Genomic DNA, 15,684 nt, shown 5'->3' on the forward strand with positions numbered 1-15,684 from the left:
ATGAAATATAAAAAGCTAACTGTGACTTTTTATCTCATAATTATGCCTTTTTTCTTACAGTTCTGAGTTTATATCTCACAATTCTGACTTTTTTTTATCAGAATTTTCAGAATTGAGACATATAAACTCAAAAATGTAAGATATAGAATTCCAATTCTGAGAAGTCGTCAAAATTGTGAGATAAGCTACAATTACCTATTTTATTTTTTCAATTGATTTTTTGAGTTTACATCTCGCAATTGTTTTTTTATTTCCCCCACAGAATTTTTTTCTCTTTTCTGTTTCTTAAAAATGCAAGACTCAAAGTCAGAATTATGTGACATAAACTCAGAATTGTAAAATAAAAGTCAACATTTCTTCTTATATTTTTGTATTCCATGGTAGAATCAGGCTCCCATTGAGTTGATACACTTAACATTATAATGTAGTTATAGTTACTTAAAAAGAAAACACATTATTTGGACTATTTTTCTTGCCAAATTTTGAACACAGTAAAGAAGAATATATATTCCCATTTATAAACACCACTATCCTTTAATGAAAAATGATACTTCAGATGAATAGAACAGAAAAGCATAAAAGAAGCTAATATCATCCACTCAGCTGTATGTAAATTCTGCACAGAAGGAATGACTGATGTGCCAAAGCATAATAACAGTTGCTATGATCATATTTTCATGATCAGAAGCAAAATCAGCCCTCAGACTTCCCTTCTCTCAGCAGACTCAACAGCAGCCTGAGCTCTGCATGAATGTGGGGCAGGAATAGCAGCTCAGTGTGAGCTCCTACAGCTTCCTGCCAACATACACATGCCTGAAGCAATCAGACAGTAATTCCCATTGGGCAGGAGTCCTTGGTGGAGCTCACCGATGGCAAAGAGTAATGAACTATTGATTCCTAACTCAGATTCAGACCCAAGATCATGTTCTCAACACCCCAGACACATAATCCCACCTATCAACTTAGTATCCACGCTTTCCATTATCTGCTTCTGGAGAAGTTCCTGGAGCCAATCGGTCCTTGACTAAAGGTTCAGTGACCGTTGGTTGCTGCATTATCTGTTTAGGGGAGCTGGCTGTTTATAATGCAGTTGCTATGCATGCTTTTGGAGGTACTTGTAATGTGAGTGGGCACTTGAGTGTTGATATGCATGCGGAGAAAGCCACTGGTCCAGATACACAGCAGCTATATAAAAGTACAGTGAATATTTCATGATGCCATCTGGAGAGCGGGATATCTCTAGATAAGTCCAGAGCGCTTGCTGCATTCCTTAAATTTCCCATAGCACAATACTGTTTTTTTTTTCCAACACTCAATATGAGACTTTCCCAGAGACTACCGATTCCTCAAATCCTGGCAAGGTGGTGGAATACAGTTAGTAGCTGCATTTACAATTCTACCAAAAGAGTCATCTTTATGATGATTTTAAAACACTGAGAGGCAAACAGCACAAAAGCACAGCCAGATGGACCGTTCAGCACTTACTGGGAATATGCTGAAAAATACAAATTCTTTGCTTCTATCTATTTAGCATGGCATAATAATTTCTGTAACTTCTACTATATTCTACTACACTCTGCATAATAATTTCTGTAATTTCTACTACATTCTACATTTTTTATGAGTGTCACGTTCTGTTTTGATTTCTGTTCCTGCATTTCATTTTCCAGTTTGTTGTCATAGTTTCACATTGGTTGATTATGTTCACCTGTATCTTGTTTAGCTCCTCACTTTCACTGTGTATTTAAGTCTGTGTTTTCAGTTCAGTTTTGTCAGCACTTGTCTGTGCATATTGTATGATAGCTGTTTCGTTTGCATATTTTTCCCCAGTGTTTTTGTCCATGTTCCTTGTATTTAATAAAGTTGCTGCAATCAGATCCACAATGCACTTTCTCTTTCTCTCTCTCTTTGACAGTGAACTTTCAACTTTTCAGTTTGATTTCCTTCAAGTTGATTTTTTTCTTCTTCAGTAAATTCAAACTGGTCAGAAAATGTAATGAACCTGTAACTTTGGGACTTTGGCATTATTTAAAAAAAATTAAGGGAGCAGTTTTTTTTTTACTTCATAACTTTCAACTAACAAATTCAGCATTTCAGTAGAATAATACAATAATACTATGTGAATTATACATTTTATGACACATTTTTCATTAAATCAGAGTTATATGCTTGTATGTTTAAATAATTTGGGTTCTAAAATATCTGTTATTCAGAATTAGGTTACAGTTGGGAATTTTTTTTAATGTTTTTGAAAGAAGTCTCTTATGCTCTTATGTCTTTACTTCATCAAAAATACAGTAAAAGGCTAATATTATGAAACATTATTACAATTTAAAATTACTTTCTATTTGAATATATTTTAAAATGTAAACATTTATTATTATTATCAATGTTGAAAACAGTTATGCAGCTCAATATTTTTGTGGATTTTCATGGGTTTTCTGTTTTTCACGATTCTTTGAATAATAGAAAGTTAAAACGAACAGCATTTATTTGAAATAGAAATCTTTTGTAAGATTATAAATGTCTTTACTGTCACATTTAATCCATTTACTGTGTCCTTTGCTGAATAAAGGTATTCATTTCTGAAAAAACTTACTGAACAAAGTTTTTAACATTATTTTATATGAAGAAAATCCAATTTAGAAGATAACAATATTGTAATATTGAATGTTTTATTCATGTTTGTAATTAAAAGCTTCTGCAAGTTTATGGATAGGCCTACTGTTTCTAAAAGAAAGAATCTCATGAGATTCATCTGGAAGGAAAATAAAAGAATGCACATACTAAAAGAAAAAAATGATCATCAACACAAGAGCAGATAGAGGAGGAGGACGGAGGAGAATATCGACTGATAGACACAATTGATAATAAGCAGAACTAAAAAAAAAATAAATAACCTTCATGGTGGATCCAAAAGTACAACAATGTATCACATCAACATAACTGCATATTGTGTCCTGATTGCAGCTCCTATAGTCGTGGCCAATGGACCATGTTAATTGATAATACAGTTTTTCAAAAGGCTACAAAACTAACATACTGAGCAGTATATGTTCTGCTCATATAGGCCTATACCATGAAAAGCATACTAACCTCTCTCCACTCCTTAGTACCAATTCCTTGAACATACAACACAACCACTGTGAAGAGAAAATGGAAAAATAATGGTCAAACACAGAGAGAAACAATCAATAAAAACACTTGCACAGTGAGTTTCCTAAAATTAAGCTAATGGAGATGCTTCACTGAGAGCTTCATCTTATCATCTAAATTAGAAAATGGCTTGGAGATGTGCCTACTTCATTGGATGTGACCAGTATGGAGTATTAGTCCAAACTCCAGGCCTGTAAAGTCTAAGTGTGGAGCAGCAGGTGTGAGAATCTAACTAATCAATTACTTCACTGAATCATTCAAGAGGACTCCAAACAGGAAGAGCTCTGACCAACAAATGGACTGCAGCTCCATGGGTGGTAGTTTGAGAAGATGTCAGAAATGTCTTAATGAGAAAACATTCCAGCCAGCCAGCTATTGAGGAATATGAAAATTCAAGCATAAACAATCTGGACTTGAAACTTTGCTCTACAGTCTGCTAAAGATTTGTGGGAGAGCAATCAGTTGTGAATCTCACTGGAGAAAAAAAATGTAATAATAAAATAGAATAAAAATAAATTAACAAAAATGTAACTTCTAAACATTCAAATATATATCAAATAAATACATAAATTCTGAAATATATGTTCAGAATTAACTATCATAGAACTATCACAAGCCAATAAAATTGCAAGAACTGAAAAGAAATAAATGAAATACTGATAAAGACAGCAAGAGAAAAATAGCCTCTGTTGTCAATAATGATGTCAAAGAATGATGTCAGACCCTTAAAAATGATGTCAGAAAAATTAAACCATTAATTAAATAATTTCAATCACTTCACCTGAAACTGAAAGCATATATTAAATTTAAGCTCTAATTTTTTAAATATATATAATCTATATTAAAGATTATTACATATTTAATTATGATATATATATATATATATATATATATATATATATATATATATATATATATATATATATATATCTATATATATATATATATTATTTATAGACTTAGAATTGAATTATGTATTTAAAATTTAATATATTATATATATATATATATATAATTTAATAAAATGTAAGGTTTATGAATTGGGATATTCAAATTGGCTGATATTCTAATTATACAATCAAAATGGATTTGTATATAATTTACATTATACAGTAAATTGAATCATATAATGTAAATACGTTCAAAATAAGTGGTTATAGAAAAGAATCATCAACCCCAGAAAAAGGTGAATGTCCTTGCATGGCCTGTCAGTATCCAGACTCAAACCCCATTGAAAATCTGTGGAATGACTTGAAGACTGCAATCCACAACCACACACCATCAAATTGAACTGCAAAGAAGAGTGGACAAATATTGCAAAGTCTAGATCTGCAAAGTTAGTAGAGTCAGAGACATATCCCAACAGACTAAAGGCTGTAATTAAAGGAAAAGGCGGTTCAACAAAATACAGACAGAACAGGTGATCCTTTTTCCAACTCAGTGATTGTTTTTTAATTTTTTTCTGATATGTTGGTGTTATATCTTTCACTTGGCTGTTAAAAGTTGCACTGAGTAAATACAGCTGGATAAAACAAAAACTGTGTATGTCTTCATTACAGGCTGCAAAGCAACAAAATGTGATTATTTTTAAAGGGGGGGGGTGATTCTTTTCTATACCCACTGTAAATAAGTATCCTGTTAATTATGTCAGTTAACATTAAGTAGACACAAATGGCTTTTTCCCACTGAGAATGGCCCAGGAATTTAGACATAACTAGCAAATCACTCCAAAATAGCATTTCTTGTTTTTCAAGATGCAAATGTAACTCGAAGCAATGCATTACTTATGCATAATCTCTGTTGCACTGAACAAAATGAGACTGACCACATCCATTATTTTCAACTCCTCGAAAAAATCTGCTGTAACTACACTGGGCCGGATAATGTTTAACGATTTCACATAAATTCCATGGAATAATCATCAGAGCAAAAAAAGCATTTCAGGAAGAGTAGAGACACCTATTCAGGTATGACCTTTGCCAGATCAACCGAGGAACTGATTTAGAATAAATTTCAGTGCAAATTATGGTAACTTAGATGTCAGTCAAGCGTTTGATTGCTGTGAGCATTAGGGTGAAGGATTAATAAATGCTATAATTTTGGCTTCTCTGACTAAGGCAGGTTTAAAAAGGCAAGTTTTTTTTTTTCAACTCAGAGATTACTTTGGAAGGAAAGTAGTCCTTTTGATACTACTAGAAAAAGCAGTAGGAAAAAAGACATGTCCTAAGGGTACAACACTTTCAGCAATAGCTTCACATACCAAATAGCCATGAATAACTCATCTGAAACCTTCCCACTTGTTTTCAAGGCAACAGCAAAATAACTCATGTGAATAGCATTCATGGCTATTGACATCATTTGGGAAGAGAAAAATGCTTTGTGTTTCTGCTCAGTGATTGACCCTCTGAGAGAGAAATAAAAAAATACTTTGAATAATACAGCATTAAAACATGACCATATTATCATGCAAGACTATTTTATTACCCTTAAGAATAGTAAATACAACTCAGTCAGAATTATTATATGCTCATTAGTCAATCAAGAAAACCAAAAAGCTCTAAATTAATATGTAAATGGTACATTTTAAATGCAAGTAATACTTAAGCTTATGCATGCAGATGTTTGAGACAGACAAGTTTTTTTTTATAATTTTGTGTACACTCCTATTTAATAATACGTCAAGCAAGTGAAAAAGTCAGGTTCTATATACAGTACTGTGAAAAAGTACTATATATACTTTTTGGGCCTTGAGTCTTTCTGAAGCTCAGTACCACTTAGTAACTGTTTTTCCTCATCTCTTCAATAAATGTAAACTTTCGATTTATGGTGTTTTCATTGGTTTCATTCTTTAGTCTGACTGCTTGATGAGAGTCTTATTTGTTTATTGTGTCTTACTTACCCCTAGCGGACGTAATACTTTTGCTTTAGTGTGTCAGTAGGAAATATCAGTTTACATTTCCAAACATTCCTTTTGCCATTAATTGTAATAATCAAGTAAGATTTTTGTATGCACAAGGAGTCTGACAACAGCCAGCCATCTCACTATCATCCAGTCTGTCTGGGATTACATGAAAAAAGACTAAATCCAGAAGAAAAGCGACACTATCTCCAAAATACCTGAAGAATCCTACATTCAAAGCTACAGAACCATGAAAAGTTTTAGGCACTTGTATAAAAATGCTGTAAAGTGAGGGTGCTTTCAAAAATAGTGTCATAAATATGTTATTTATTAATCAACTCCTATTAACTAAATCAAATCAATATTTGGTGTGACCACCCTTTGTTTTTTTTCCTAGGTACACTTGCGAATAGTTTTTTAGGTAGTTTTGTAGGAAGGTTTCTTCCAGAATCTTGGAGACGTTGTCACAGTTCTTCTGGATTTAGTCTGTCATAGTTTTTATTTCTGTTTCTTCAAGTAATTCTAGATGGACTGGATGATGATGAGATCAGATCTCTGTGTGGAGCACTGGCTGCTGTCAGACTCCTCATGCATACAAAAATCTTACTGGATTACAATTAATGGCAAATGGAAAGTTTGGAAATGTAAACTGGCACACTAAAGCAATATATATATATAACTGGCATAAAACCATTTTTTTGTTGGTCAAAATACTAATGGCCTAAGACTTTTGCACAGTACTGTACATACAGTACAGTATGTGTGTGTGTGTGTGTGTGCATGTTGTATACTGTATGTTTTAGTAAAAATAATTCCATGCATTTAGAAAATCTGCATACCGTGCATATCTAATGCATAAATAGCAGGAGCATTATGATAATGTATTATTCTAAACTTTCCATAGACTTTTTGTGTCAAGCCTCACAATGAGAAGCAGTCACTAAGATCAGGACTTACCTGGTGCTGACCTTGAGAAGGTATCAACATCCAGCAAATTCCTGAAGAAACAGAAAAACAGATATGCTCAAGCACAACACAGACTGAACAAAATAATTGCTGGCAATAATAAACCAACAAAACCTATCTAGATGAGATTTATTGTTTTATTGTGCTTACAACAGATGGTTGCACAGAAACAAAAGCAGCTTCTATGTTTTTCCTGTGTGAACAAAGAGACTCATTGATGCTCAGGTCAGAGCAGGCTCAAATTTTCTCCTGACATGAATTAATTTGTCTTCATAATCTTATATTTAGTGTTCTTCAAAATGACTTTCCTTTACAAATAAATTCTTACTTTTCAACCTTACTTTCAACCTACTTGTCAACCAGCTTTCACAATTCTATCAATTCCCACTTGATAAAATCAAGTCTCTACATTTTTCTCATTCCATATCTTGTTTCAATTCAAAATGCATCACGCTACAGAAGTTAAATGGGTTGTGAACAGCATTTCAAATTGACCTTAACTCTGTCAACAGAAACATATTTTAACAAAGATTGCTGATAAAAAGTAATGTTTCATAACTCCTCCGAAGGCAAAAGCATCTATTTAACGTTTGAGTTTTCATCCATCAGTCTGTTATAGGTCTGCATTAAAATGGACATGATGGATGGCCAGTAACAGGAACCCATAGATATTCTCACACAGGAGAATTGTGTTTGTGGAATAAATAGAAGAAAGGCTAGGGAAGTACAGCAGAGAGCACATTAATCCATCCGACTGAGCAGAGAATCGATTCCATCTCTAGTCTGCAGGATGTGGCTCTGAGCAACAGGAGGTATTGCCTGACATCTGGTGTGACGCCAGCTGTGACGTTTTAAACCTGAATAAACGGGTCCTGGAGCTCTGGCATCTCAACAGGGAGCGCTTTCACGTGCACTGTACTGACGGGGATCCCTTGACATACTGTGTGGCTTCGGTTGTTGGGTTTTAGGTGATGACCTTGATCACAATAACACGGGAAGAAAGCACTGCAAACTTCCTACTTATGCATTCACCACCATTGTGGTTGGGAATATTCATCGACACACATCGCATTAATCAAACATATGAATTTTAATACTGGATGTAATAAAAGCATCTAGCCAGCCAGTAACTTCCAAATCAGGTTATGAAGATTAGTTGATATATAATTCAAACTTTGGCGCACTCAAAAAGAGCCCAGTAGACCTACATATCTGTAGCCTGCTCTCTTCGTTTTAAACAAGACACCATGAAATCTTCACTCAAAGGAAAATCGACTGACGGTACTGTACAGAATTTTCCTTTCTGATGAGTCATACGTTCAAAATAAAATATACAGGGAGAATGTTTTCCTTTGCTTCTCAAAACATGATAGGAAAGATAGGAATTTACAAGCTTTCCCTGGCAAACGCAACAGATTCTTTAAGATCTCCAGGTCTGGGAGTCTTCAACACATTCCCTCGTTCTGGTTTCCCTCCAGACTCTCCCTTATCGAGTGACACAACGGCATCTGCTGCAATCTGTGTTGACAGTGACAAACAACCTTGATGAATTGGCTTCCCCCGTGAACAGCTTCCACAATTTGCCGGCTTAATGCAGTGACAGAAAGACACTCTTTCACTAACTTGTTGCCTTGCAAAGTGGAATCAGTTCTGAACACTCGTATGCGACTTCATAATAGATTAGAGTATCCCTGTGGGGTTTTGAATATGGGTAACTACTCAATGCCATCAAAACTATTTCCATAGAAAAGCACAGTTAGTATGCAAAACGTTAATTAAATACGGCCAAAAGTATGTGGACAACAAATATAAAACCTGATGCTAAAATTCACAGGGCCCGGGACATCATGAGTGGGCTGCCTCTCACCAAGGTCCTATGAGTAGGCTACACCATTGAGGACCTTGGTGGGCAACAAACTGTTGTAACAGCGTTAAAAGCACAGAATTCTCTAGAATTGCATGGAGTAAAATTACAACCCAGGTTCATTGGAAAAGCATGCCTGTGGCAACATTTTAGCAAAACGATATTACGCTGCTTCCTGTATGTTTCGCGACACTTTCAACGTGAAGTGTTCAGTGAATGGTGCTAAAAGTGTGTTCAAGACAGATGAACGTAAATCTGGTAGCTTTTCATTATGCTGGTTGTTGTACGTATTGCAGCAGTCTGGAAATATCCAGGAAGTGGTGCTAAAAGGTTAACTGTGTTTGAAAATTATGTACCACCTACACTAGTCTTTGAGCTCTTTTATTGTGACTCGTGTTTTGTGAGACGCTCAACATCGCAACTGCAATGCTGCACCAGGTGTGCTACCCAGCACGTTTACTACACCAGAAAAGCCATATATATGGAGCTGGTGGTGCATACGTCAAAATGTATTAGTTTACAAATCATGCACCATTGTTAAAGTATTTTGAGATAATAGCATAGTATTGTGCAAGAAAATGTGTGAAAGTCTTTATTAATTGATGATCTGCACTGTAAACAATGTGTGTGACAATGAATAAAAGTTCTTGATGGTTTACTGCCACTAGTAGGCATTTCATGCAGTGAAATGTATATATAGGTATGTTTTAGGAGTTCTGCAAAAATGTAGGTAGAAACATGTTTTTTTGTTTGTTTGTTTTTTCACCTAGATTGTAAAATGTATTAATTCACCCAAAAATTTTAATTATGTCGTCAATTACTCACCCTCATGCAATTACAAACCTGTATGGTGTTCTTTTTTTCAGCAAAACACAACAGTTTTTTTTTCTTTCTTTTTTTTTTGTTAGTTGCTTAAACCATCACTTCTGGCCAAAATATGAGTCTATAATCCGCTTTCACTAGTGAAAAAATCCATCTCCTGTTATCTACTCACTTTAAAAAATCCATCAACATATTTGTTTAGAACTGTTTTAGACTGTTTCCCTTATAAACGGTGCTTGATATGTGCATATTTCTCTTCTAATTCAGATTAAGACAACTTTTTCACTGAAGAAAGCAATCTCATATGTTAGCAGGAAGCAACATTTTGGAGTTAAAAACATCTTTTATTAAAAACAAACATATTTGTTTCTTACAAACACACAGCTTATAGCTTCACAAGATGTTAACTGATGGAACGGAGTGGTGTGGATCTGTGGATTATTGTGATGTTTTTATCAGCTGTTTGGACTCTTATCTTGACGGCACCCATTCACTGCAGAGGATCCATTGGTGAACAAGTGATGTAATGATAAATTTCTCCAAACCTGTTCCAATGAATTACCAAACTCATATACATCTTGGATGACCCGAGGGGAACTACATTTTCAGCAATTTTTCATTTTCGGCTGAACTATTTCTTGAATATTTCCCTTCATTAGAATTTGAACAGGATGCCCATATACTTTCAGCCATGTAGTGTATTAAGTCAACAAACTCAAGCCATTTGTACCCTGTCCTGCTACACTTTTTTTTTAATACTGAGATGTCATGCCACAAGACACTGCCTCAGAGTGAAGCAGAAACCCATTGAGCATCTAGAAGCGGAGCGTATTTTGTTACTGTATTTCATTTTTCATAAATCCTGATCTGTTGCATTCATATCCCAGCAGGCTACTATGAAATATGTACCATGAGGTACCACTTGCTCCATTTTCTTGCCCCCGTCTTCCACCTCAGCCAAATTACTGCCGAGAGCTCAGCGGGCAGAGCCTGGCGGCCGCAGATGTGTCGCATGTATAAAGAGACCTCCCTTGGATATCTGGGCAAGCAGTGTCTGAAGTGAAGGCTTTATGCAAACACACAGACAGCATCAGCAGTCAACACATTCATTATTCAGGAAAGAGTCTGTGCTGTTGTTTGTTGCCAGTGGTGTCTGTCCAACAAGGAGAGAACGGTCCAGAGGGACACAGCGAGGGAAGAGGTCAGCCAGGCATTAAAAAAGGTCGCCCTTTATTTCACAGATTAAACTGTGATCTGGATTATATAAGTGTTTGTTTAATTTACATTTCATGAAAAGCAACAAATCATAAAATACAAAATATGTAGCTAAAAATAATTTCTTCAGGCAGCAAAGGCTTGATATGCAGCATAAGACAATTACGAGCTATTTTCAACATGAAAGTTAAGCACAGATAGACAAGAAAAATAAAATATGACTCAAAGATCAAAATAATCATCTCCAGAAATCACGTATGACCATAAGGGGGTCGAATGCACCTACAACGCCCAAAAATGCCGCCTAGGTAGGGAACTCATTAGATTGTGAGACACAGTCTGCAAGTCATGAATGCAAATAGAGAAACTTGGACAAAGAGATTTGCCTAAAACCCTTACAAAAAAGCATGCGGTAAAAGCATGGTAGTGTAATTCTGTCAATCTATATATAACCAAACATAGACTGACCTAATGCAAAAGTTAATGACCTGGAAAATAGAAAAAAGTCTGAACACTATTCTGAATATTAGGGAGACTTGTCCCTTTCATTGGTTATGTAAAAAGTACCCAGAAGTAACATGGTACTGCCATGTTCTTTTTTTGATACGTACCATAGTACTGGCGCAGTACTGTTTTGTAAGGGTATGGCTGTTGCTGTCCTATATACCATGGTGCTGAAAGATTACCATATTCATGTACCATGTTATTTATAGGGAACTCAAATTCCCCTCAAGCAAGAGTGATGTGTCTCACAGATACACAGGCTACCCAACAATTTTCCAATACTTTGTTTTTTGCTGAACTCCTCAGTCGCCTGTTTGTATATAAATATTTTTTAAGACGCTTGGTTTAATAACATCTTCAAAATAACCAAATTCAAATATATTTTAATAGCCTAATATTTTTTTTCCAATGAACAAAGAATAGACCGCGAAAACGAAGAGAGAAAAAGCACTATGCTTTTAAGACGAACCGAATTTTGAACATAAGTAGCTAATATTATAATAAGCGATATTCGCGCTTACCTGCACGAGACGGTGATCTCTATTTTGGTGGCAGGTACGCTGCTGTTTAACGGATCAAACTCCCCGATCGATGCCATTGCAGCTCCTCGGGAGTTTGAGATAAGTCTTCAAATGACTCCAAAATCTGGGTCTCACTCGTCTCAGGCGTCACACGTGCAATAGAGCCCACCAAACTGGCGCAGAGATGCGGCTTTCCTTACAATTTGGACTGAGCGAACATCATCGGTCCGGTTGAGTGTGACCCCCTCGCGCACCTGAGGAGACAGCGCGCGCGTTTGATCGGCAGCAGGTAGAGTCTGACTGGACCTCCTCTCGCCCTCCCTCACCGCGGACACTCCGACTCCGCTTTGAAAACTTAAATTGAAAACATCAATTTTTAATATTACAGAAGCCATCCAATATTTATGAGATGTGGTGTCAGATATGGATCTGAAACCTTTGGGGACGTTTAATCTATTGATGTGGGGAAACGATTTTTCAAATATCCAGTTTTTTCAAACGCCCACGGCTTTTAAAATCCGGTTGAGCTGTGGTAAACGTCGATGTTGCGCAGTATAAATAACAAAAATACTCAAGTATTCCTCAGCACCACATATCAATACACGAGTTATGAATCCGTTGATAAATCGGAAAGCACTATGGCCGTGTCTCAAATAGTGAACTGTCTGCATAAACAGCATTTTTGCTCGATTTAAGCGCATCTATGATGCCATGGTAGCTACATGAAAACGGTAATCATTCACTATACAAAAGTACTAGGCTATTGTATTTTATATTAATAAGTTAGTATTGTTTTGCTGGTAAATCAGAATTTGGTTTTGTTTCACAATCTAGAGAGCTGCTAAAATAAATAGCATTTTTGGCCATCAAATGTTTGATTTAAACCTCTGAACGCACCTGATCCTCAAAAATGCTGTGACACTAACAAAAAAAGTAGGCCACCATAAATATACATAATACCATTGAACACTAAAATGGTAATCATTCACTATATTAAAGGACCATTTTATTTATTTATGAGACGGGCATTTTTTATAGCAATGAATTTATTGTTTTGACAATAAATCAGAAACTACTTTGGTTTTGTCTCAAAATCTAGTGATGTGTCTACCTAGACAGAAATTTTGGGCATCACTGAATGTGTGCTCAAGTTGCTCAAAAATACAGTCTAAACTATTTAAGTAAAATTAAATAAACAATGGAATGGCATGATTAAAAATGAAATCTTTCAGTAAGTCACAGTGGCTTGATATATTGTTATTAACATAGCATGATACCTTTACAATGCTTTTTATAAGGAGAAATTTACCCTTTCAAAATGTTGGATTCAAAAGTATAAATTCACCTATGTTACCCAAAAATGGTACACTAACAATAACCAACTGTAGACCATGCATATTTTTTTTTTTTTTTTTAAAGATGGTATTACTATGATACCATGTCGCAAAAACTATGGTAATATTATAGTACATCTCTTAAAATAAAATAAAAATATAAAAAATTATATATAGCACTTTTGAATAAAAAAACTTTGCAGTTCCACAGTATTTATTTTATTTTTTGTCCTTTTTTTTGTAATTGAATCCCCTTTGGTCAATTTGATTTGAGTTTCCAGCCATCTTCGAAGTGACCAGACTTTTAACCTTAATTTTAATAAAACTCTGGTGCCCTGCGGGAAGATAGAATACTGTTATATCTTCTGGACGCTTTCCCTAACGGCTAGTGATGGGCAGTATTGCTGCCGCGCTCCTCAATTGCTTTCGGGAGATGACACATTGAACCTCTTGGCCAGAAAAGAAAGGGAGAGTGTGTGAATGGGGACGGGGTGGGGGGAGAAAAACAGAGTTTGCATACGTTCCCGTTTGGTTACCCAGCCAGCCAGCGAGCGAGCCCTCGGATGAGAGGAAGCTCTCTAACGGAAGCCATCTACAGGGAAATTTAATTGTCCTTTGAGGTGAATCTCTGCTTAGCTTTCCAGTCACAAACTCAAAGCAAGAGATGGATAGGGAAACAGGGTGTGGGAGACTCTCATTACACCTGCATACAAAAGACCGCCTGTGTCCCGCCGTCCTTGAGATGCCAGAAACCTACAGCTTCAGAGAAGAAATGAAAATCCACAGCAAGGTGCACAATATGATCATTAGTGATGTGTCAGTCATGGTGACACTTCATGTATTGTTGTTCTAGAGGAGCAAAATACAGATATAAAATCATACTGAATATAAGACATGACAAAATAAATTGGATCTGCCATAAGGGTGTTCAGTCTTTCCCTCCTTCTGCAAAGGCAGCATTGCTATCCTCAATCCTGAAACCTTGGGTTCAGGCTGTGAAGAAACTCCTAAGCCTAAAGTATTAAAAGTTTGACATAAAAAGCACAATCAGACCAGTGGCCGATAAACCTGGAGTAAAAAAGGGACATGTGTAGAAACACCATACCAACCACAAAGCAATGCATTAAAATCCATTAGAAACCATGTAGCCACGCCATTCTGGAGGTGATTTTGCAGCAGCAAATACCCACTTTCTCAACTGCCCGGTTATTTAGTCACAAAATGCAACTATATTATCGCATAGCTCTTTATTTAAAGTTGGAAGTATGTCCAATTTAACCTGCATACATACACTTACGTAACGCAATAAACACTAGATCACAAATCCCAACTGTCTGATTGCATGTATCATCACAACATGTAAACTATAATATCTTATTATCTGCCAAATATGACTATAAAGCATTAAGATATTAAAATAATATAAACATTAAAGGAACAGTACACCCAAAAATGACAATTTGCTGAAAGTCAACACACACTTAAGACAAACAAGATTCATAATAATAACAAACTTCAACAAAAAATACTTCAAAAAATAAATTTTATTTAAAACTGTTTTTTGCATGTAAATGGTATATGATCTGTGCATATTTCTCTCCTGATTCAAACATGATGACTTTTTCACATCTTGATTAATTTGTTCTTAGAAACACAGCTTTTTGCTTTACAAGATATTAATTGATGGATTGGAGCCATGTGGATTATTGTGATGTTTTTATCAGCTGTTAGGACTCTCAATCTGACGGCACCCATTCACTGCAGAGGATCCATTGGTGAGATGCAATGCTTAATTTCTCCAAATCTGTTCTGATAAAGAACAAAGTCATCTATATCTTTGAAGGCCTGAAGGTGAGGAAATGTTAAGCACATTTTTATTTTGGTGTCATCTATTCCTTTAACATCAAGATTTTCTGTAAAGCAGATTTGAAATAATGTATAACGTGAAGTACGCATACAAAAAATGACTTGACAAAAATCTAGATCTCTTCTGGCATTTGTAAGTTTTCATTGTTCAAACACTTCATTCAGACAGTCTGTTCATCCAGATTGTGTGGATTCTCAATGCAAGCAGAAACAAACGGAGTGTGTTATCAGCAGAGGTCTCAGCTCCAAATATTGAGTCACAGTTTTCTTTTCCTACAATAGAGCATAAAATCGAATCTTCTTGGTTTTCTAGCTTTTGTTGCAAAAAAATTTAATAAAAAATAAAAGCTTTTAAGTGTCACATCCACATCTCAAAATCCAATCAACAACTGATGAATAGAACCTATAGTCCCACCGTCCTTCATTTTTTCTTTTCCGGTAAGCCATTACACATAAGAAAACATCTGTCACTGCACCTATTTCATTGAGACTTTAAACTCTATAATAGAGACAAATAATGAAGCGTACCACAATTAC

General features: G+C 35.4%; 1 protein-coding gene across 1 annotated transcript in view; it reads right to left on the reverse strand.

The window, feature by feature from the left end:
* Positions 1–12,588, reverse strand: part of LOC109058596 (copine-9-like) — a 39,116-nt gene extending 26,528 nt beyond the window's left edge. Inside the window, exons 1-3 of the mRNA XM_042713516.1 lie at positions 11,948–12,588; positions 7,013–7,053; positions 3,097–3,143 (exon numbers count right to left, since the gene is read on the reverse strand). Coding sequence (XP_042569450.1) covers positions 3,097–3,143; positions 7,013–7,053; positions 11,948–12,024 — 165 coding nt within the window. The 5' untranslated portion in view covers positions 12,025–12,588. The remainder of the gene's footprint in view (positions 1–3,096; positions 3,144–7,012; positions 7,054–11,947) is intronic.
* Positions 12,589–15,684: the final 3,096 nt, after the last annotated feature.

This window comes from Cyprinus carpio, chromosome A23 (genome assembly GCF_018340385.1).
Source record: "Cyprinus carpio isolate SPL01 chromosome A23, ASM1834038v1, whole genome shotgun sequence".
Taxonomy (NCBI): domain Eukaryota; kingdom Metazoa; phylum Chordata; class Actinopteri; order Cypriniformes; family Cyprinidae; genus Cyprinus; species Cyprinus carpio.